Source organism: Zalophus californianus, chromosome 4 (genome assembly GCF_009762305.2).
Source record: "Zalophus californianus isolate mZalCal1 chromosome 4, mZalCal1.pri.v2, whole genome shotgun sequence".
Lineage (NCBI taxonomy): Eukaryota > Metazoa > Chordata > Mammalia > Carnivora > Otariidae > Zalophus > Zalophus californianus.
In genome coordinates this window covers 152,575,225-152,599,363 of record NC_045598.1, presented here as the reverse complement: position 1 = coordinate 152,599,363, position 24,139 = coordinate 152,575,225, and the positions used below count along the sequence as shown (strand labels likewise).

General features: G+C 39.2%; 1 protein-coding gene across 6 annotated transcripts in view; it reads right to left on the bottom strand.

The window, feature by feature from the left end:
* The window catches only part of MTDH (metadherin), a 57,627-nt gene extending 37,211 nt beyond the window's left edge, over positions 1–20,416 (bottom strand). For 2 of the 6 annotated variants that reach the window (XM_027598179.2, XM_027598172.2), the window contains exons 1-2: positions 19,675–20,413; positions 7,467–7,568 (exon numbers count right to left, since the gene is read on the bottom strand). In XM_027598179.2, coding sequence (XP_027453980.1) covers positions 7,467–7,568; positions 19,675–20,055 — 483 coding nt within the window. In that variant the 5' untranslated portion in view covers positions 20,056–20,413. Of the gene's footprint in view, positions 1–7,466; positions 7,569–19,674 lie in introns of all 6 variants that reach the window. The other 4 variants (XM_027598154.2, XM_027598187.2, XM_027598144.2 and 1 more) reach the window with 4 other exon arrangements.
* Positions 20,417–24,139: the final 3,723 nt, after the last annotated feature.

Here is a 24,139-nt window from a genome sequence, read left to right as displayed (position 1 = left end):
TTTTAAGTTAGAGGATACTTTATTTTGCAATTAGTTATTTGCACCAAGGTAGGCAGCCAGATTCTAAATGTAATCCTTACTCAATTTGTTAATTGTCTTTTTTGGGAAATACTGGTCCTTAAAATTTTGGTGAACTGACATAACTGATATTTAAAGCCCTATAATTATCTAAAGCCACTGTTGGTAAAGTTAGGAGTGATAAAGGAAATGGAAGCTGAAAAAGAGGAATGCTGAGTATTTCCTAGAGGTTAGAAGTGGATACTATGATGCTTTTGTCTGCAGATGAGTGGCTAGTATGTAAGATTTTCCACTAATTCATGGCAAAAACTATTCCGTTTTCTGAGATTTTTGTTCTTTCTCTTTCCACTGTGTCAAAATTCCTTTTTTTTTTTTTATAATGGTGACAGTGGTTTTAAAAATGTACATACCTGACAAAATTAAAATCTGTTAGTTGGTGAAATCAACTGCCACTTGGAAAATCTGAAAACTATTGCTTTAAATCAATCTCATCCGCTTCCTGCCTAAACAAATACGGCAAGTCCTTATTTTACATTGCTCCACATTTAGCACTATTTTTCTCACTTGTCTCAAACATGTAAACAAGCTGGGCATGGTTAAATGGCAAAGGATGGATGGTCCAAAGAGTATATTACTTACATTATTTTTCTATACCAGCAATTCTTAATCTTAGTAACTTGGTGACACAATATTAGGATGAGGTTAATTATAATAAGTGTCATAAACCTTTTTAAAAGTAGAGAGACTTGCAACTGATGTTCCCCCTTCTCTGCAGGTGGTAGTGGTGGGGGCTGGCAGAGGCGGTGTAATTCAAACTAGAGCCCAGACTATTCTACTCATTACTATCCTGATGCATTTTCCTAAATGCAAGGGAGGAGCAGGATTGCAGGTGCAGGGAAGTGCCCACAACTTAAACTTTACCTCTTTCTCCTTACCCTAATTAGTTATATTTTCTTTCACAGCACTTACCACCATCTGACACGAGAGAATATATTTGCTTGTTTTCAGTTGTCCCCTCGCTCCCATTTTATCCTGTTTTATTAACTATTATAGCCCTAGTGCCTAGAATAATGTACCTTGCAGATAGAAGGTATTCAATTAATATTTGGTTAATCAATGGAAGGGCCTAAAAGTAGACTGCATTACATATAGCCCTGTCTGCCCAACTCTCACTGTCCCCAAAATAAAACCTCTGGGCTATCCTATTTGTATACTTGATCCATCATCCAAGCCATTAAATTATTTAAATATGTTTAGTATGAGCTCATGAATTATGGTACACCACATAAGTAGCATGGCTATCAACCCAGAATCTTAAAAAAATTACAAGAAACCTTCCTTAAGAACTCTTTTTATCTAGCCCTGAACTCTTTCCCAGATATAGTTCTCACATTTCCAATAGTCTAATAAATTAATTCCACTTGGAGACCCCATTTTTACCTCAATCTTAGTATGTTTAAAACCAAATTCATTATTTCACTGTATTTCGATCCCCTCCTGCCTCATACAACTACAGCATCATGGAAAAAGGATGGGCTCGGGTGGAAGTCCTGGTTCTGGTCTCATTTCTGCATTTGTCAGAATTTAGACAGAAAATTCTAGGAGCAGAAATGACGTTTCTCTAGTAAGATATACCCTCTTTTATAGAAAATAGTGTTTACCTTAAAGGGGACACTGAAAACTAATTCCTTGGATGGGAACCCAAGACTCATGAAGCTATAGATTTTGTGGCCCAAGGAGCCCGAAAGGTCAAGAATCTAAGACCTACACAGTCAGACTCAAAGCATTCCAGATAAAAACATTTTAATAAATCCAAAAGACTATATTGGAGTTTAAAACAGGGTTTCAGCAACAACAACAAAAAAATGAAGTCAGACAGTAAATATTTTAGGCTTTGCAGACTATAAGGCCTCTGTTGCAACCACTCAACTTTGCTGTTGGGAGTACAAAAGCAGCCATAGACAATAAATAAGTAAGTGTGGCTGCATTCCAACTCACTTTCAAAAATAGGCAGAGAGCTAGACATGGCAAATAGGTCATGGTTTGCCAGTCCCTGGTTTTAAATTAGTTTCTACGATGTATTATGGAAGGTAAAACACAAATGCATGTAAGCTCACTGGGCACGCAGGTGTTCTTTGTTTTGCTAAGAGCTGCTATACCTTACACTTGCTTAAAATCTATGATGCCTTGGAGTAAATTTGTCTTTGGTCTTCTAAACAATGATTACTCCTAGAGTGGTGGTTCTCAAACTTCCTGGATATAGGATTACTCTTAAAACAGACTGAGGATGTCAAAGAGCCTTTGTTTACATGGATTATACCTACCGATATCTACCATATTATAAATTAAAACTAAGATATTATTTAGATATATATTAATTTCAAAAAATAGACTAATTACATATTGTATAATTACACCTATATGAACTATATTTTCCACAACAACAAAAAACATTTTAGTGAGAACAGTGGTATGCTTTACATTTTGCAAATATCTTTAGTGTCTGGCTTCATAAAAGCCTGCATACCTGCTTTTGCATTTAATTGTACTGTGTGACACACTATTTGAAGCAGATGAAGAAAACCTGGCTACGTACACATACATATGTAACTGGAAAAAGGACTGTCTTAATAGTTTTTTCAGATAATTGCATTCTTCTTTCATATTACACCAAAGATTAGTGGTTGACAGGGGCTGGGGCTGAGAGGAAAAGAGGGGAAAATGGGGCATGACTGGTAATGGGCACAAGACTTCTTCTTGGGAAGAGGAAAACGTTCAAAAACTACACTATGACTCTGCAGATACACTGAAATCATATACTTTAACAAAATAAATTTTACAGTATATCTCAAAATAAAGCTGTTTAATAAAAAAGGAAGACAGAAAACCAATGTGTTTGGGCTCAGGGAGGGTCAGGGATAGGAAGAGAGACTTGAGTGGTTATGTTCAAGCCTGTGGCATAAGAGCAATGGGAAGTTGTGAAGTTTTAAGCAGAGGAAGGAAAAAAATATTACGCCAAAACTTGTCAAGTGGTAGTTTCTTAAAAACTGTTGCAACATGAAATCTGTATCTACGAACTTTCCCATACTCTATTGGTCTATCCTGCACTTTGAATGAATCTTTTACACTTGCCTGATTTTGTAACGTGCAAGCATTGGTCATTTGGAAAATACCAGTTCAGTGAGTCACACACATCTTCTAAAATGTTAAAATATTCCATTGTATACTGTATTTTTAAAAATCACAATTGTTAATATCACAATTGATCTCATCAGAAGTTCTTTAAGCTCTGAGATGCTGTCAAGCTCATGGTAGCAGATACAAATTTTCTAAATTTCTAATTTTCACTTGGAAACAAATCATTGTATCATTTGCAATAAATACTAAATGTTGTTTTCCTTGACGTGACAGGATCATCTTGACTGTTTTTGAGAAAATGTCTGCAAATACCCAAGTCTAAATCACCATGGCCTATCTATCAGCTCTTCTTTCATGTTAAAATGGAGCAATATGAACAAAGTGGGGGCTAGTCAGGACTGTAATTCAACTGTACTGGTGTTTTTCCTCAAGACAACCACTGTTCTTCACTACACAGCACACCGTATATATAGTTCCCATTTCATCATACAAAATAATTAAAAAGCCTGTGTTCAAAGGTCACGATTTAATAAAACTAATAACGATCATTTTCTCAGCTTAAGGCCACTCTTAAGTGAAACTGGCATTCTTTTTCTTGTTAATTGTGAGTGGATTGCAATAAAGAATACAGCTACTAGTAGTCTGGTGTCACAATCATGATTTGTGCTAGGGAGGTCAGCAGTTTTACCTGCTATTGCTTCTGTACCATTAATGCAAATATCAACACACTGAGAAAGGCAAATGTCTCTTGTTATGAAAACAGCTGGACCCAACAAAAGGTCCCCGAGGCCCTTTCCCAGGGGTCCACAAACCACACTTTGAGAAATGGTGCCCCTGCAAAATTGAGGGATCATTATTTACTAGCTATGTGATATTGGGCAATCCACTAAACTCTTAAATGAGCTGGATTTGAAAAAAATGATTATACTCTCCTCCTTCCCCAACCAAGAGTTATTCATCAGGGTCAAGAGATGTGAAAATATTTGTATTATTGTAGCATCATAAAAATGTAAGAGCTTATTAATACTTATCATGAGTGATATTAGTATTTCAGTAGGACACCACTGACTTCATCCTGAACAACCTGACAGTGACCAAATTTCATACATTTTTGTTTCTCTTGTTTCTCTAATGATCTTTACACTTCTGTTTTAATTCAGACCCTCATAATCATTGATGCAAACCTGATTTGTTTTCATAAATGTTGCTGCCAGCTGAACATACCTATTTTTTTAAATTTTTTATTGTTATGTTAATCACCATATATTACATAATTTGTTTTGGTGTAGTGTTCCATGATTCATTGTTTGTTCATAACACCCAGTGCTCCATGCAGAATGTGCCCTCTTTAATACCCATCACCAGGCTAACCCATCCCCCTACCCTCCTCCCCTCTAGAAACCTCAGTTTGTTTTTCAGAGTCCATCATCTCTCCTGGTTCGTCTCATACCTATTTTTATCATACCCCCAACCCCACTGTGACCAGTCAAACTTGTCTAGGGCTTTCCGTTGAGTATGTCTGAATGTGCTTTTTTGCTTCAGCTGCATAATGTCTGATTGTGTTCATTTGTTTCTCTCACCTGCCAGAATTGGCCTCCTCACTTCTAGTTACTGAAATACCATCCCCATCCTTAAGAGTCCTACTAAGTCAATCTTTTCTGCCCACCCAAATAGAATAGATAATCTTACTCCTCTGAATATCTGGCACTCAAAGCCTTGTTACCTGGTATCTTCTCTTGTGCTTGCACTTCCTTAACTAGACTGCAATCTCTCTGAGGGCTAAGTACATCTTCCATTCTTCTTATTCCCTTCAGCATCTAACAGCACAATGCATTCAGCCTAGCTAATGGTCCTTGTGGACTCTGCTAGAGACCAGTATCAATGAAGCATTGACCTTCACAGCCAAATAAAGACCTAGACAACTATGGTAGTTTAACTTGCTTTATAGACCCAAGATCTATAACTCTTGTCAAACATGGTTTTTAGACAATGTTTTTCTCTGTGAGGTTTACTCAAGTGACAGGGCAAGGTATTCAGTATCACAGCTTAGACTGCAATTATTCTATAGGCAACCTGTACTTCTCAAAGTGGCCAAGATGTGGCTCTGAGAGGAAAACAGACAATAATGTGTCTTAAGGTTTCTAAGTAGATCTACGATAAGCATCTTTACAAAAAAAGTAATAAAAAGTCTTAAAATAACACATATTTAAAACGCACAAAAACATACACAGTGCAAGAGCGTAAAAAATTAACTGAAACGAGGTCTCTTGGACTGGAACCAGGTTAAAAAGCATAAATTCAAGACGCAGATGGCAAAAAGAAACACTAGCCATGAGTTGCAGCATTTACTACTATGCAAAAAGTCAAATCAAATAGGCAGCAAACCAAAGGCAGAAGCTTTGTCCTTAAAATCAACAGCAACTGAAAGGAGGCGGTACCATCAAGTGATTAACAAGTGCACGGGCTTTGGCACCAGAGTGAGCTGGATTCGAATCCTACTTCAGCAATCTATGAAATGAGTGAAACTGCAAAATCCCTCTGTGCCTCAGAGCCCTTATCTGTACAATGGGGCTCTTACTATTTGCCTTGTAGAGTTTATGAAAGGATCAGAAATCATACAGAGCAGTAAAAAGCACAGACTTTGAAGTCAGATGGGTCTGGGATAAAACTGACTACTTTTAGTAGCTGTGATAAATTATGCCTCAGGTTTCTTATTTGTAAGACAGGTATAATACCACCTCCTCAGTGCTCTTGTGAGCACAAATAAAGAACATATAAATATTCTATAAAGTCTTAAAAGTATACCCAGTAGGTACTCAGCAACTTGTCTCTCCTAGATATATGTAAATATATTCACACGTATACACACACCTCACTTTGCACAGTGCCTGCCATATTATGGATACTTAACAAATGTCAATTACAACTATTTTCTATCAGAAATTTCAGAATGATTATAAACTCTAAACTGTAGTTTTACATCCTCTCGCACCCAATCTATATAATTCATCAATCAGAAATGAATGGTAGTTCATCAATTATTCCAACTACAAATTTTATAGGATAATTCAGGAACTGGAAGCAAGAACAAGCATAAAATGCTCACTAGTGGAAAGCCCAGAAATAAGGAAACTTTAGATGAAAGAAGTATAAATCCATTATTAGACATATAAACTATTTATTCTGTAAACTCACAATCCCGAAATTGTATCCTTATTTGCTAATACAAGTCATTTACTATTTATTTTTCTGCCAAAGGCAAAATCAGGCATAAAGTTAACTCTTTCCCACAACTAGCCTTCATTTTAAGCCATCCCACCTGCAACTGTCGTGGCCCTAGACCAATTTCATTGGGTTACAGGGGGAGAATTGATCTTGCCAGTTCTTCAAAGACATTTTGAAGTTGCAAGCATTCAGAAACTGTAGTAGCAACCATTTCATACTACTATTCTGTAGGACTGGAGCTGTTGCATTCTGGTTCCTAGAAACCACTTACCTACCTCTGGTTATTTTTTGTTTTGTCTGTCTTTCTTGAAAAGAAGTTATGCATGTGTAGGGTTTTAAAGGGGGAGGGGGAACAAGTATTTAATGTACCAAAAGGACTTAAGTGAAAAGTCACTCTCCCACAGCAGAACAACCCACTGTTAACAGTTTTTTACATTTTGCCTACTTACAAACTAAATTAAATCAAATAAAAACTGGGTCAGTTCTAACACTGAAAATTGAAAAATGAATAAAATCCCAGGAATGTACCATTTATGGGGTATGACAGATTGTCTTATTTGAAAACTTAAGAGTGCACATCCAAACCTTTTAATAATGACCTGAATATAGAACATTCTCTTTTGTTAAACAAAGTCAAACTGTCTAATAAGAAGACAATCATATCTCCCAACAGAACAGAAATTTGTTTCAACCCTTAATACCACAGAACAATTTTGGTAAGCTTTTTATGTCAGAAGTGCACTATTAACAAAGATAACACAATTCTGTTTTCAAATAAGAGGGATGTTACATACCTGGAATCTTACTCATATAAAAGATGTTCAAGTCATGAGTAAATTCTTTTGGCAAAATGAATATTTAATAATGCCACAGCATGTTTAGAATACTTGGTGATATATTCTTCCTTTTTAAAAGTAAAAAAACAAAACAACTTACTTAAACCTGCACCACCTATGTCCCAGATTTTCAGTTGTCCTTAAACGGGGAGTATATGCACACTTTTGTGAAACAGAAAAGCATCATTTTTATATGTTACTCTCTTTATTAAGAGCTTTGCATATAATTTCTTATGTTCTCAAGCTTACCTTTTCATTTTTCTTATCTGTCTCTAAGGGCTGCTTTGCTGTAATACTTCGAGGAGTTTGGACAGCTTCCTCGTCAGCCACTTCAACAGTCCGTCCATTTGGCTGCACAGGCAACAGAAAAGAATCTTGTTATCAAACTACTCAATAGGTCAAACCAAAGATTTATACTCAGGAAACAGAATATACTACAATCAAATTCTACCCCCTGACCCAAATTTAGAAGGTTTCTGTACAGCCATGTTATCTAAGACCTGGACTACTATTCATAGTAACTGTGTTTCATAATATAATTAATATAAACAAAACTCTGTACCACAAATATATTTTCTGATCTTACTCAGGTATCAGTTGCTCCAGCAAAAAGTAATGGACTGAAAGCAGGAAAAAAGGGAACTATACTGTATTTGCACTCTAACTACCAATTAGTTGTGTCATCTCCGAACATTTCACTCATTATCTTTTAGTCTTATTTCTACATATACAGAATGAAAGATCTGATCAATTCAAAGTTGGCACGCTCTGTCAGTAAAAGGACAGGAAATATTTTAGGCTTTGTGGGCCATATCGTCTCTGCTGCAACTGCAAAACTCCGCTCTTGTAGTACAAAAGCAGACACAGATGAATAAATTAATGAGTTTGGCTATTTCCAATAAAGCTTTATTTACAAAACACAGGTAGAGGACCAGATTTGGTCCATGAACCATAGTTTGTTGGTCTCTGTATAAGATTATCTTTAATATCCCTTGTAATTCTATTATCTAATGGCTCTACTGCTCCGGGGTTAAGAAATTTACCAATCCACTGCTAAAGCTTAAGAAAGGCTACCTCAGCTTTAACACTCCTAAAATAAAATGATAGCTCTTAGAGGTGCTCATGAATAAAATTAAGTCTGTGAATTCCAAATTTGGCTTTTCATTAGAATGACTTGTTTCGGGGGCTACCCCACCAAAAAAAAACCATTTCTGAGCTCTATCACCAGAAACGTATTTAGGATTCAGGAGTTTGAAGAATGGGGTCCAGGTATCTGTATTCTAACCTCTTCTTTATGGATCCTACTACTTCTTTTCACTTGCTTATTCTCCTCATATTCCAACACAATGAGTTAGTAAATCAATACACTAGTTTCAGTTGCCTTATTTCCAGTTCTTGCAGAATTGACTTCCACCAGATTACTCATTATAGCAGAGCCATACTCAAGAAAACAATATGAATGTTCAAGTTTCTATAACTCGACTTTCCCTGAGTTTGTTCAAAATTATCAGGGATATACAGTTAGAGAAAGAGACCATTAATATTCTAAAATCCAATTTGTAGGCTTCACAAAGATTTATGGAAGAAAAACCAAAACAAAAGCTGTCTTTTAGCTGATGAAATTCCCAATCAATCCCAATTTAATCTGCTGGCTCTTAAAGCAACTTGTTGAAGTCAGATGCCAAAACCAGGTCTCCTCACTCTTCATTTGGTTTTCTTTCTCCTGTGCTGTTTTGTCACTTTCCTGCTGCTTCCTCTAATCCACCTTCCTGTGTATGTATATGTGTGTGTTTGGGGGTGGTTGGGGGGTACTACAGAGAAAGGTAAGAAACCCTAAAAGGAATTTGGACTTAGAGCCATAACCACAACAGGAATATAAAACTGTTTAATTCTACTTTCTAATATCCAACATATGCTAGTTCTTAGTTCATGCTATCTTTCTAAGCCAAATTTTTTTTCTGATTTCCTGTGGTTGGCTTTACCTTTCTATACAAGCCTTATGCCACCTTAGATCTTGCAGCTCCAATTCCAGTTTCCCACTTCTAACTGGCAGCTCACAGGCTTACATTTCTAAAAACTTCACTTAACTAATCCCTTCAGAAACTGTCCATCATAGTCACTTAAATAGCATTTCCATTTTACTCATATAAATGACTACACGGAGTCATTTTAATTTCTTTATTAACTGCTAAAAGGCAAGAAATTAAGTGGTTTAAAATGACTAAAAAGTTCAGTGTAATTCCTTTGACGCCAACTGCAAACACTGTTGATACAGCCTCCCAAATGAAAGATGAAACAATCTCTCCTCTTGATCAACTAGGAAGTCTGAAGTCCACTATCAGTGACTTACAAAGGGAATACTTAGTTTCCATTTCATAGACTCTGAAACGACCAAGCCAGAGGTTGGTCCCACACCATCAACCTGTGCCAATTTGACTTCCTTCTTTGCCACATAAACTTAAGCAATGGCTGCTACTGCAGCTGTTCCTTTGGTCTCTGCAGATGTCCCAATGTTCCACTAACTCTGGGGCTTTATATAGCTCTCAGTACTACTGGGAGTCCATAAGTCAGCAACAACTCCCCCCAAATGCCTGATAACATGAAACAATAACCCTCCTTTCCCAAGAATAAAGTCAACGAGCTCTTGGACAGCAGGAGAAAAGGATACAACACTATGGTGGCTGTGCCTCTTCTACCCACCAGCAACACTAATCTGTCCTCTTACTTGCCACTAGCTGGTCAAGAAAGCCTCACCCTGGAAAATTGTTAACCATATTTAAATCAGCAAATCCAGGGGCGCCTGGGTGGCTCAGTTGGTTAAGGAACTGCCTTCGGCTCAGGTCATGATCCTGGAGTCCCGGGATCGAGTCCCGCATCGGGCCCCCTGCTCAGCAGGGAGTCTGCTTCTCCCTCTGACCCTCTTCCCTCTCGTGCTCTCTCTCATTCTCTGTCAAATACATAAATAAAATCTTAAAAAAAAAAATCAATCAATCAATCAGCAAATCCAGAAATGGAAGAATACTATGTAGATCTGCTCACATGAAAAGTAACTAACTGCAAACCAACACTTTAAATACTACCTAACTGCCAATCTGGGTTTTACACAAAAGTATTATCTTCTCTCATCATGAAGCCTTAATATCTACGGTGTGTTTCCATAGATTAGTAATTCCATGAGCCTCTTATTGTACCCTAGTGTAAAATTTTCTAGAACACTCTTAGGGTTCCTTCCAGGGCCAACCAAGGCTAATTTCATATATAGCATACAATCTGTATTTTAAATTAGACAAGAACATCCTCCAAATCTTGTGAAAATCAACTAATAATAGAAGAATGACATAATCATTTCTTATACAGATAAAGTCCTTGTAGGCATCACTATGCATGCCTTATTATTATATATTCCCCAATTCCTATGCCAGATTCTTTTAAAAATGCATTCATGAAAAGAACATGGTGTGTGTGTGCGTGTGTGTGCTTGCATGCGTGTGCGTTGGGAGGGGTGGTGATAAACCAGAACGAAAATACCTAGCTGACAATCAAGAAAATAAAATGCAGAAGGGGGACACATAGGGGAGTAGGGTCTCTTATTTAATAATGCCTGATTTAAAGGAAATAAAATTCTTTGTGCTGGTGAACCTTCAATTTATTAATTCCATACAATTCCATAAACGTTTTTAAGTACTAGGCAATGGGCTAGGGACTTCAGGAAAAAGGACACATGAAAGGAATCTGCCCTCCAGGAGTTTCAAAAGTTCAGAATAAGAAGATATGCTTAATAACAGACAGCTACTCCATTTGAGCAGCCTGTGCGTATTTGTCAAACTGATTCTAAATTGCAAAAGAATCTACATCTAAGATAAGCATATTTAAGGTTTAACATTTGACTTCTAAAATGAAACCATTTAGAATCCCATTTTCACTTAGCTATGTAAATTTTATTTCTAGACATAAAATATAAAAATCATGACTTAAATTACTTGGAAACGCCTTAAGTTTAGAAACTAGAAGGGCAGTCTACCAACTACCAAAAAAAAAGGAATATGAAAAGACCATGGGCTCTGAAGGTGGACAAAACTGGGATCAAGACTTGACTTCTGTATTTACTCCCTGTGATTATAAGCATTTTCCTTGACTTAACCCTTGATTTCATCATCTGTAATATATTAAAAAAAAAGTACTTGTCTTATACAAGGTTCTTATTAAAATGACAATAAAGGAGAGAACATGGCTAGGATGGCTCAAATCCCTACCCTCATGTTCTAGCATTCAGGTCACTTTTCAAACTAGCAAGCTCAAAATAAACGTTAAGACCTGGTGGTCAAGAGGGCCAACAAACAGTACATGTGCTCAGTACTCCAGACAAATTCTTTTGGGAAGTTAACAGAATACAAATGATAAGTAAATATATCCTCTCAGAGGCCAGAAATAGTCCAGGCTTCCTCTAGAGACAGCAATGTAATATTATCTTTCTTAAAAAAAAAAAAAAAAACAACTGCTTATAGTTTCACCATTTTCTAAGAAAAGAAAATTACATCATATTCACTTATGTTCATTCACTCAACATCCAGTAAGTGAACACAGTAGAGTAATATGTAGACCCTTAAAACCTTGAAACAGACAAGTGAGGCATAATCCCTGCCTTCAAAAAGCTTAGAACCTAGCAAAGGAAGAAGACAACATCACATATTAAAATACAAGGCAAAAGGTATACTCTGCCCCCTTTTCCCTACCCCTCCAACCCCACCCCTTAAAGGCAAACAGTATGGGTTTTGAAGGCAAGCTGAAACCACAGTTGAATTCTCAAATGTGTGCCACCTGGAGAAGTTGATGTCACTGGAGTTTCAATTTTCTTGGCTCAAAGTCATACTGAACATACCGGAGGCATAAGTATACACATTACACCCTTCATAAAGAAGATAAAGGCAAGATGTTATAGAAATTCAAGGTGCATCATCTTTAGCTGACAGATTAGACTATAAGACAGCCTGACAATAATAATTTCCAAATATTTGCCATGTGCCAAACACCTTGCTCTAGATGCTTTTTATACACATCAACTTATCTAATGAACACGACCTTACCTCAGTCAGTTTATTTTAGTTTGAAGAGTTCTGATACAAATTCATGATAGAACAATTCCTTGTCATTTATTTGAAAGCACGAACTGTGTGTCTTTTTTCTGCCAAATGTGAATATATCAATTACATAAACTAAATATACAGTAAACTACAGCTTCAGTCATAGTAATTTACCAAATTATTTTTAAATTCAACTCCAATTTTAAACTCTTAATAACCGAGAATAATCTTAAAAATATGGCCTATAATTCAAATTTGCACAATCTTGCTGTGTAACCTGAGATCTTTTCTTTAGTGGTAAAGATCCTGTTGCCTTCTAAGCAGTTAGTCAAAGACCCAACTCTTTTCAGGGATTCCAAACTATCTACTTGTTGACTGCATCAGGGACGATCAGAGCTACTTTCATAGGACAGAGAGATGACATGCCATACCTGTCACCTGGCCAAATTATGCTAAGAGGACTTCTGAAGAATTCAATACAGTATTGGTTTCAAAGGTTTTACCTCTGATGGGTACTGAGATAAGGACTACATTTGATACAGCAGATACACAGCCATGTACTTTCTTGGATCCTGTTGGATGCCCTCTGGAATACCGGCATTCTGTGGCACAGTTCAAAAACTATTAGCATAGCTGGAGAGAAAAAAGTAAACTTTAAAACTGGTCAAGTAACACCAGTTCCTCACTCAGAGCCCTTGATTTTGCCTGAATAATAATAATTTAAAAATACTGTCAAAGCTTTCATGAACTTGAGAAGTAGTGCATTAAGCAATAATGCCCAAATGCAAAAGAAACCCCCAGTGCTCAGAGGGTTTATTGCTGCTCTTGGTATCTAACATAAGCAGAACTATTAAAGGTCTTCTCTACTAGGCCTCTGGCAGGAGAAAATAACAAGATGAAAATGCCCTGTCATATAACCAAACAAGTGGAGCCAAAATTCTGGAGCTTTGGTAAAATCATTACAATTTGCAGTACAAACTTCTGATTCTACAAGTAAATTTTAAGAGCAATAGAGAGAGCTGTAACTCACTGGGAAAATTGGATTTGCTCTCTGAATAAAAGTAACCTCCTTGAACATGCTACAGAAACCAGAGAGGTACACTGGAAATAATGGTTGAGTCTGTAGACTAAAAATCAGGATGCTGTTTAGCCTTTGAAACTCCTTTGGTCTATGACCTTGAATAAGTTACTTGATCTTTATGAATCTCAAGATTCCTTTTCTGTACAATCGGGAATATTTGTTTTAACTATGATGGGATTTTTTTCATCGAATGATTATTCTTTACTTATTTTCAAATGATTATTCTTTTAGTACTTAAACTAAAAGGACTAGTGATTTAGAGGTAAAAAGAAAATCCTGTATGTAGGTGGGAAGTGATATAATTTACCTTTACTAATACCTGGGATGATACAGCAAAACCACTACTTAAGAATAGAAGATATAATTCTGTTGGAGTATCTTAAAAGATAAATTTATTTAGCCAAATAAACTATCCAATTAAACTGTGAGATATCATTATAGTTACTCTGTTCAGAATTGAGTTCAACAAATAATTATCAAAGGCTCTTACATGTGCTGGGCACTGTTTGCCATTGCATTTCAAGGCCAGTGAGGCTTTCCCCTAGTGGAGGCAGAGGACCACCCCCCCGCAACCAAAAGTTAATGGATAAGTAAATAATTTACAAACTGTGATACTTACAATTAAAAAAATCCTCACATACCAAAAGTTGAGACTGAAAATAGAACAGGATGACTATGTGAAATAGGTAATCAGAAAATGATTTTCTAGGAAGGTGAGCTTTAAGGTGAGATCTACAGGCTGATTAGAACAGTGGGGAAAAGATTATTCCAGAAGTGTTAATAATAGTTCATGTAAAGGCACTGGGTTGTGAAGGAATTTGAGGAACTGAAAAAAAGATCACTATAGCTGGAGGTAATAATGAGAGGAAATTAACTCAAAACAGCTTAGAAAGAAACGCAGGTGCTGGGCCACTTAGGAAAGAAGTTGAGATTTTAAATGCAAAAGCCACTGAAGTGTTGATTTTAGACAAGTGTTGGCTTTGGGATTGGAGGCAGCCTGCAGAAGCTCCAGCAACACAAGCGAGCTAAGGTGCCAGACAACAGAACAGAGTAGTCAAACTGAATATACATCTTGGAGATAAAATGGATGGTATTTGCTCATAGATTAGATATGAGGTAGGGAAGATACAAGGAGGTGAGGAAAAGGGAATAATCAAGAATGATTCTCAGATTTTTGGCTTGAATAACTGAATGGGTGGCAGTCATTTACCATTCACAGAAATGGGGAAGACCAGGAGAAAGCAAGGAATCATGAATTGTTTTGGAGATGTTAAAATTTGAGACAAATGCCAGATTTCCAATTGGAGAAGTCAAATATATACCTAGACATGAGGAGATGAGAGGAATGGTCCAATTACAGATACAGACTAGTATAAAGTTGATCTCCGGGGCGCCTGGGTGGCTCAGTTGGTTAAGCGACTGCCTTCGGCTCAGGTCATGATCCTGGAGTCCCTGGATCGAGTCCCGCATGGGGCTCCCTGCTCAGCAGGGAGTCTGCTTCTCCCTCTGACCCTCCCTCCCCATGTGCTTTCTCTCTCTCTCTCTCTCTCTCAAATAAATAAATAAAATCTTAAAAAAAATAAAGTTGATCTCCATTATTCAGGGATTCCATATTGGCAAGTTCACCTACTCACTAAAGTTAATTTCTGATCCCAAAATCAGCACTTGAGGTGCTTTCCTGATCACACATGGACGTGCACAGAGATGGGAAAAAATCTGAATTGCCCCACAGGTACAATCCTAGGCAATGCTCTGTCTTCTTTAGATCATAATAAAATATAAAATAAACATATAAAAAACAGATTACCTCTACCTGGAGAGCTAGGGAAGGCTTTATAGTATAGAGAGCACCATAGCTGGGCCTTCCTTGAAGGATAGGTAGAAACTGTACAGATACAGAAAGACAGGCTTTCCAATGGAACAAAATAATATGAATAAAGAGATACTGCAGTCTAGCTAATGGTAATGCATCTGGGATAATGGGTAAGAGATAAATCTAAGATGGGGTTACATCATGGCCATGTCATAGACTGGATTTTACTCAACATGTGACGGGCAAACTACTGACAATATGTGAACATGAAAGTCACGATCAGAGCTGGGCTTTAAAAGATTTAACTAGCAGGAGTGGGTAGAAAGGAATGGCAACAAAGAGACAGAAAGCAGGAAAACCAGTTAGGATGCTGTTAGTATAGTTGAAGCAAAAGGTAATAAAGTTCAAAAGTAGGGCAATGGCAATGAAACTGGAACAGAAGTAATAATTACAAAAGATACTGCATACTATTAGAACGATTTATTGGCTGTAGAACGATGGACCTCACAAAATTTTAGTCAGAAGAGGCAAACACAGCCATCATCCACTGTAAAAATAAAAAGGTGGCTCATATGGCTGTTTACCAGGCACGAAGAATGGGAATGAGTTGTATAAATACTTTGGTAGGACATCTTACTACTTTATGCATTCGGTAATTATTTATTGAGTGCCAAGCACTAGGCAAGGTTATACAGCAGCAAACAAAACACTGCTCTATTCAGTGAACTTATTGATACCGATGGCTGCGCTATGGCAAATCTTTATGAGAAGTCCTACACCAATATAAAAACAGCTTTTTCACTAAAATGAATTTTTGTTGAAGTTGATCCTGGGTTATGGGCTTCCAGTTGAGATTCAAAGCAATGATTTTTTGTTAAAGACCAGTTATCTGAGATCTCACATCCATCTAAATCACTGCTCAGATTAAGTCAAGTTAAAAATATTTACTGAGTGCTTAACTGGGGTGCCTGGGTGGCTCAGTCGTTAAGTGTCTGCCTTCAGCTCAGGTCATGATCCCAGGGTCCTGGGATCGAGCCCCGCATCGGGCTCCCTGCTCAGCGGGAAGCCTGCTTCTCCCTCTCCCACTCCCCCTGCTTGTGTTCCCTCTCTCGCTGTGTCTCTCTGTGTCAAATAAATAAAATCTTAAAAAAAAATTTACTGAGTGCTTAATACTCACATTGTCCTAACAATGATTTCCAAAAATGCCAAGAAATAAACCCAGCGAAAAGTGCCACCCCCTCCACTTTTAATAGGGAAATAAACCGCAATTCATACCCTAAAAGACCTATGCCAGGATATTATTAGGGGATAAAAATCAAAATGATATAAAAATTTCAAAAAGTGCTTATGGGTAGATATTAAAGAGCTAAATACCACCTGCTCTACAGATAAAAATAAGCTACTAGAAACAAATTTTAAAAACTTGAGTTGCAAAATTTGGAATGACTTAAGAGAGAACTAAAAATAATGGGATAAAAAGATGAGAATAAAACATTTAAGTAAACATGTAATATCCTTTTACAAACCCATAGTAGTTTAGTTGATCAGAGGAAGGTATATCCTAAAATGTGTATCAGAATGATGTAGTAACGAAGAGATGGATTGTAAGATTAAACATGACTCCACTTAGAAACCTCTCCTATTCTATGGATCTTATGGTCTTAGACCAGTGAGTCATTTTTAAACTAATAGCAAGGATTTACCAAGGGATCTCGTTAAAAATGCAGATTCCCTGGACTCAGTTCCAGAGATTTTGAATTTGTAAGACCTGTTCTGGTGCTCAGGAATCTATAAATTTTAGTAAGCATTCAAAGTAACTCTATCGCAAGTAGACAGAGATAACATTTTGAGAAATCCTGCAGTATTTTAACTCAATTAAGATCCTCAATTTATAAACAAGACAAGCTAAACGGAGCAAGGTTAAATGTCTTACTTAAGTTTAGTCCCCATTCCTGACAGGCTGACAGTTAAGTCTTCCTCTACTGGGCCTTTTCTGTTGCTTCAGTCTCTTCCACTACCTTGCTCCTACCCACATTCAAAGCCAGATTGTGTGATAAGGCCGTTCACAGCCTCCTGGGCCCACACTGGGTGTGCAATGTTAATTTTTGTGTGTGTGTGTATCTTTTTCCACAGCGGGAATAAAAAGCTCCCTGGGGAGCAACTGAGCTTTACTTTTGCATCCCCTTCACAATGAGACATATGAATACTGTATTCCTTTTTACTGCCTTCAATTTGCAAGCAGTATGCTGCTTTTCTCCAAGTAAATACTTAGCACAGTGCAAAGCATTTGAGTACTACACAAATGGGTGCTTTTACTTTTCAGTCCCATAAAGCAGTATTTTTCTGAGGGTCATGCCTCACAGTGAAATGTGAAGCCAATCTGATGGGTCACAAATATCATTAAAGAAAAACAGAATGGTTTGATATGTGGGTGGGGGGAGAGTAGGGGCAGGTACTGTAATGTAAAATGTGTTTCTTACTATAAGTTGCAGTCAAAAAAGTTTGAAAGCTAGAATTTTGTTAATGTTGACAAACTTTTCCAACACTTCTATACCATGAAGTAGGCAAAGATATTTTCTCACCCAATTAACATTCGACCATTTGATTAGTCGTCCCATTCTCCACTCCCCAAAGCTTAATATTAGATTTATTTATTCACTGCCCCATTCCTTAACTAAAATGAAAAAGAGAAGCAGTAAGCCCGAAGTCTGATGGGTATTTTTCACAGTACAAGTTTCATAGAAGTCTGTTCCTTCTTCCGATAGAGGTCATCTGAGTGTTACGATGCACTTCAAATGGGCTCCTGGAGCACCCATCTCTGGACTCAAGTCTATCTGAAATTCTAGACATCCCAAACAGCGCTTTGAAATGTTCACAACCTGCTTCATCCACATAGGGTTTAGGCTAATGTATGTGATTTTTGCAAGATCACCTTCTTTGCTTATTTTGGAACCAAGTTCTCTATGTCCACCATAACATTACTTTCTGGTAACCTTTGATGTGCTCGACAAATTTAATTATATACATTCCAAATCAGTTCTATTTCCTCTTCTAACTTAAGGTAGAATTCATACTGACAAAGTTGTACCTTTTCTAGATTTTGCACATATCTTACATCCTCTTAATCAGCAGACAAAATGTGATCACTTATCTAGGCCTAATAATGCACTAACTGTGACCTGTCACTTCTCTAATACTGTCTTATTCTTTGTACTGGTATCAACAATACTCTCACTGCTTTAGTTTGAGCTCAAATCCCACTTCTTCCAATAACTTTCCTAAATTCCTTCAACGGAATTAGTCTCCCACCTTCCAGACCTCATTAACACCACTTGTGCTCCTATAGCACCTGTCTATGCACTACAGGCATTATTTATGAATCTGTCTCCTACACTAGTCTCCAGGATTGACTCTAACTCCTATGTGTATACCTCCCATTGCCCAACACAGACCAGAGTGCATATCACAAAGTATGGCCTTGGTTACATTTACTTTATTGTACTGAAACGTAAAGAACTTAATTCAGTGTATATAACAATGCGCTAAGAACGGTTTCTAATTCTCCACATCCTCCAAACTCTGCTCAACTGTAAAGTATTTTAAAAAACAAAACTATGAAAGATACAATGGGAAAACGGCAATAAAGAAAATACAAATGAAACAGAAAGGCATGATAAAATGGATGTGATGCTCTCTGCATTTCCACACGTGGTCCGGTAGGTAAATCGGTGCCTAAATCTCTCTTTCGGACTGCACCATTCTGCTCTGTCATCCCCTTTTACTCTATTTCAAAACCTCGCACACCGCTCAACTTGCCTTAGGTGTCTCTCATGGGGCCATGTACCCCAGAGTAAATTCGGCAACCGACTCCCTCTTGCCTTGCTCCGGTTCAGGCCTCTACTGGCCACATTCACAAGAATAAGAGTGGGCAACCATTTCCCTTAAACAGTCTAACTAAAATGGAAGCGCGTCTAGACCTGGGTACCTTTAATCCTCTGTAAGCCCCAGATTTTTTAGGTCATCGTATTTCCTCCACTGACTACCGTCTCAATGTGACTTGAAGTAGACATCTGTCTTCCAGTCACTGTCTTTCCACAACTTCCCAACACCACCTTAAGGTCCCGTTACTCTGCACACATACAGCCTACCCGGTAGGCCTCTGGTACGTAATTCCGGCGGTCAAGGTTCCCGAAAACGGCTTGACCTCTGGACGCTTTGAGTTAAACGTACCCCATGCCGTCTAACTTCCTTCCTTGAAGCTAGTCTTTCCCACCCGTCTTAACACTTCCCGAGTTTCCACGATTCCCCAGTAACGCGTCCACCGATCACCTCCTCCACCTGAAGAGATCGGAGTCCCAGCTCTTGACTAACCTCACTTTTCCTTCTCCCGGCTCGGGCGGCTGGGGCTCGGCCTCCCGCTCTCTCGAGGGTTTCCACGCCGGCCCCTGGCCCCTATTCTACCGCCGCTCCACCCCTACTCACTTTGGGCTTCTCGGGCAACTTCTTCCGGTTTTTCTTCTTCTGTTCCTCGCTCCTAAGATTCTTCAATAGGGCTAGATCGTCAGGGGCCGGGGCCGGCACTGCCGCCGCCTCCTCCCGCTTGCGGGGCGGGCTCCTCCGCTTTTTTCGGGCGCCGGCGCAAGCCGCGGCCCAGCCGTAGCAGAGCAGGAGAAGCAGCAGCAGCCCCAGCGCGCCGGTGCCCACCAGGATTACCCAGCCCGGGTACCGCTTCGGCTCCAGCCCCAGGTCGAGGCCCAGCTCGGTGCGCAGAAAGCCTAGGCCAACCGAAAGCATTTCCCGCAGCCGAGCCGAGCCCTCCTCGGCCTGCCGGGCCAGCTCGTCCTGCCAGCTCTGTGCAGCCATCTTCCCTCCGTCAGCGAGACTCGCAGGATGACGCTGGGGCGCACAGACGCTGTGTAAGAGTCAAGGGAGGCGAAGAAGGGCCGGGCCGGACTGCCTCAGGCGGAGCGCATCGCGGCCGCCCCTCGCGCCGGAGCCGGGGATCGGCAGCTGCCGCCGCCAGGAGAGGGGGCTCCCAGTTCCCCCTAGCCAGCCTCACTCCGCCGCCGCCAGAAGGAGGGGGGCGGCGGGAGGAAGTGTCTCCAGTGGCGGCCGCTAAGCGGCGTCTCGGCGCCAGTGCCAGGCCCCGCCGTCGTCCCTTGGCGGAACAATGGCGGCTCGGGCCGCGATCCACGCCGCGCGCGGGGATGGCCGCGGGTCACGTGGGCGCCATGGGCGGGTCGTGGGTGTCACGTGGGCACGGGCGGGGCGGGGCGGGGCAGGAGCCGTTGGGTCGAGGGCGCGGCTCCAGCGGTTGGCGGTGACCGGTTCTGGCCCTAGTGGAGGCTCGGAGCCTTTGGATCGCAGACCTTGGGCGGGCGTCTGGGAGGGGTTAACTGCAGGAAGCCTCCGCCGGGTAGCTGGTCCCCTGGCGCTAGGAGACGTGGCGCTTTGAATGAGTCCAGGGGAGGGGCTTTCGAGGAAGTCGGGGGTGGGGGGAGAGGGTGAAGAGCGTAACAGCGGGTCGGGGGGGTCTAGGTCAAAGTCGCCCTAGTAGGTGTAGGTTTTCTCCATTCTTTTTCCGGGAGTGGTGTTGGGGTGGAATCAGCATTTTCTCCCTGAGTCACAGGGCTAGATTCTTCCAGAGTGGGCTTAACTGAGTATGAAGCCAGACGTTCCTCCTCCAAGCTCTAGGTTTCATTCACAAACTGGCTCTTCTTTCTCTTCAGGGCCAACTAACATACCGCGTGCCTATCTTTCGCTGGCCTGGCTTGGGCGGTTCGCATCAATTTCGCTCATTCACTCTTGCTCTGGGTGTTCCCCACAATTCAAAACTTGAAAAGCCCGTGGGCGGCACTATTTTCCTACTAATTTGTAGCTTTAATGAGAAATAACGAGAGAAGCACGTTGGGCTGTGTATACGCGTAGAGGTAGCTTCCTCCTTGTGTTTTATTTTAAGCTTTCATACAAGACCACAAAAGGAGTTTGAAAAAAGTCTATTTTTAGAATCTGTGTTGACCATCTCTGGGTAGAGTTAGGAAGAAATGAATTGCCCTTTCATATTTTAATTACAAAAATGATGGTTTGCGGCGTGCCTTGCCGTTTCTTTCCACTTTGCTATAAGGAAGCTGTTTAATCATTAAATAATAGCATGTAAGCAAGTGTCTTAGTGGATTAAATATTGTTGACCCTTGAACAACTCAGGGGTTAGGGGCACTGACTCCTGGACAGTGGAATATAACTTTTGACTTCCCCAAAACTTTAATAGCCTACTGTTGTCTGGAAGCCTTACCAAGAACACGAACAGTAACCTAACATATTTTTGTATGTTATATGTATTATGTACTATATTCTTATAATAAACCAGAGAAAAAATATTAAATTCTGAAGGAAAGTACATTTACAGTATTGTACTGTGTCTGTTGAAAGAAATTCACGTGTAAGTGGACCTAGGCAGTTCAAACGTCTGTTTTTCAAGGGTCAATTGTACAGACTTTCTCAAAGAATAGAAAAGGGGGTAAGATCAATAAGCACCTAATGCCAAATATCTATTAAGGAGTATTTTGACCTACTTTGTGATTAATGGGTGGAAGGGAGTTTTGTAAATAAATGGTAAAAATGAAAGACTACTCTTGCTAAGCTTTATATGGACTTATAATTAAAGACAATGTAAGTTACAAGGCCAAAAACTTAGATGATGACATTGGGATCTGCTTTAACCCTAAAAGTTTCCAAATTCCATTTATATTTATGAAACTAGATTTATAATTCCACATTTTAACATTTTGTTTCCAGAGATGGGAAAGATGATGACTTTCTTAAGAAGTTCAAATGCCCATTCTAGGTTAACACCTGTGGATTTATGAATTAAGCTATTATACGGTAATAGTAGCAGGATGTGCCTGTTCCTTTGGCAGCCTAGCAAGTGTTGATTATGTAAAATAATTTCACTTTTTTGTGACTGTCCCTAAAAATGCCTTTTTAAAAAACCTTAAAAATAGATAAAAAATATATTTAGTAATACAAATATCATTTTTCATATATAACTGTATAGTCATGCAAGTATTTATATTCTAAAAAGAGAAATAAGGTCATACGCTATTTACTGTTTTGCACTTAATGTGGTCATGAACATTCATGCTCATTGAGAAAGTCCATCTGAACACCAGGAACACACCTGTGGTGCCACAAATTTGGGTTTATTAACTTATGGCAGAATGAAGTTTAGGTAAAGCTTAAATGAAGCAATGCTTTGAAAGACTCTAAGCAAAGCAGGCTGTTTGTAAAGGAGTAACCAGTCCTGGCCCAAGTAGATTCAGAATCCTAATTCCTGAGAAGTGGCAAAATTAAGATGAATGTGAAATATTTCTGAAACCTCTTACCTGAAACATGTGGGTTGGAACTAAAAGACTGCTTTTCTAAGTATCAAAGTGACTCATACAATGGAATACCACTCAGAAAGAAAAAGGAATGAATTATAAATACATGCAACAACATAGATGAATCTCAACATAATTATGCTGAGTGAAAGAAGCCAGGCCCCCCCCCAAAAAGTACATACTACAGTATGATTACATTTATATAAACTAGAAAATGCAAACTATAGTGACAGCAAATCAAGAGTTACTTGGGGGAAGGTGGTGGGAGCAAGAAGTGGGAGGGAGGGATTACAGAGGGGTACCAGGAAATTTCAGGGACTCATAAATAAGTTCATTATCTTCATTGTCGTGATGGTTTTATGGGTATAGATGTATCCGAAAACTTACCAAGTTGTATACTTTAAATATTATAGTTTAAGTTGCTACACCTCAATAAAGCAGTTCAAGACAATTTTAAAAAGTGACCTGCATGGCTCAGACTCGTATAAGAGTGGGAAGTTCCATGCTTACTGAGGGGATTTCTTTTGTTTTCTTTTTTAAGACTTTATTTATTTGAGAGAGAGAACACAAGTGGGGGGAGGGGCAGAGGGAGAGAGAGAAGCACCGGGAGCCCCACATGGGGCTTGATCCCAGGACCCTGGGATGATGACCTGAGCTGAAGGCAGACACTTAACCAACTGAGCTACCCAGGCGCCCCACTGAGGGGATTTCTAACAAAATTTTTGCCAATCTATGATTTTAAAAAACAAGTTTTCTCAATACTATATCCTTGATGTTTTTGTTTTTTTTTTTTTAAGTAGGCTCCATGGCAAGTATGGAGCCCAATTCAGGGCTTGAACTCACAACCCTGAGATCAAGACCTGAGCTGAAATGTCCACAATAGCCAAACTATGGAAAGAGCCAAGATGTCCCTCAACAGATGAATGGATAAAAAAGATACGGTGTATATATATACAATGGAACATTATGCAGCCATCAATAAAACCGAAATCCTGCCACTTGCAATGACGTGGATGGAACTAGAGGGTATTATGCTAAGTGAAATAAGTCAATCAGAGAAAGACAATTATCATATGATCTCTCTCAATATAAGGAATTTTAGAAAATAAGGCAGGATCATAGGGGAAGGGAGGGAAAAATGAAACAAGATGAAACCAGAGAGGGAGACAAACCATAAGAGACTCTTAATCTCAGGAAACAAACTGAGGGTTGCTGGAGGGGAGGGGGTTGGGGGGGATGGAGTGGCTGTGATGGACATTGGGGAGGGTATGTACTATGGTGAGTGCTGTGAATTGTGTAAGACTGATGAATCACAGACGTGTACCCCTGAAACCATACGTTATATGTTAATTTAAAAAAAAGACCTGAGCTGAGATCAAGAGTCAGATGCTTAACTGACTGAGCCACCCAGGAGCCCCTATCCTTGATGTTTATTAACAAAAGCAGTTTCTATAGGTTTACACAATAAATATTCACTTATTCTATTGTCTGGCTCTACTGTAATTTAACATACTTTTATTGTTGGTTAGAATTACAGCGTTTATTGTTTGTTTTTGTTTTTTTGCTTT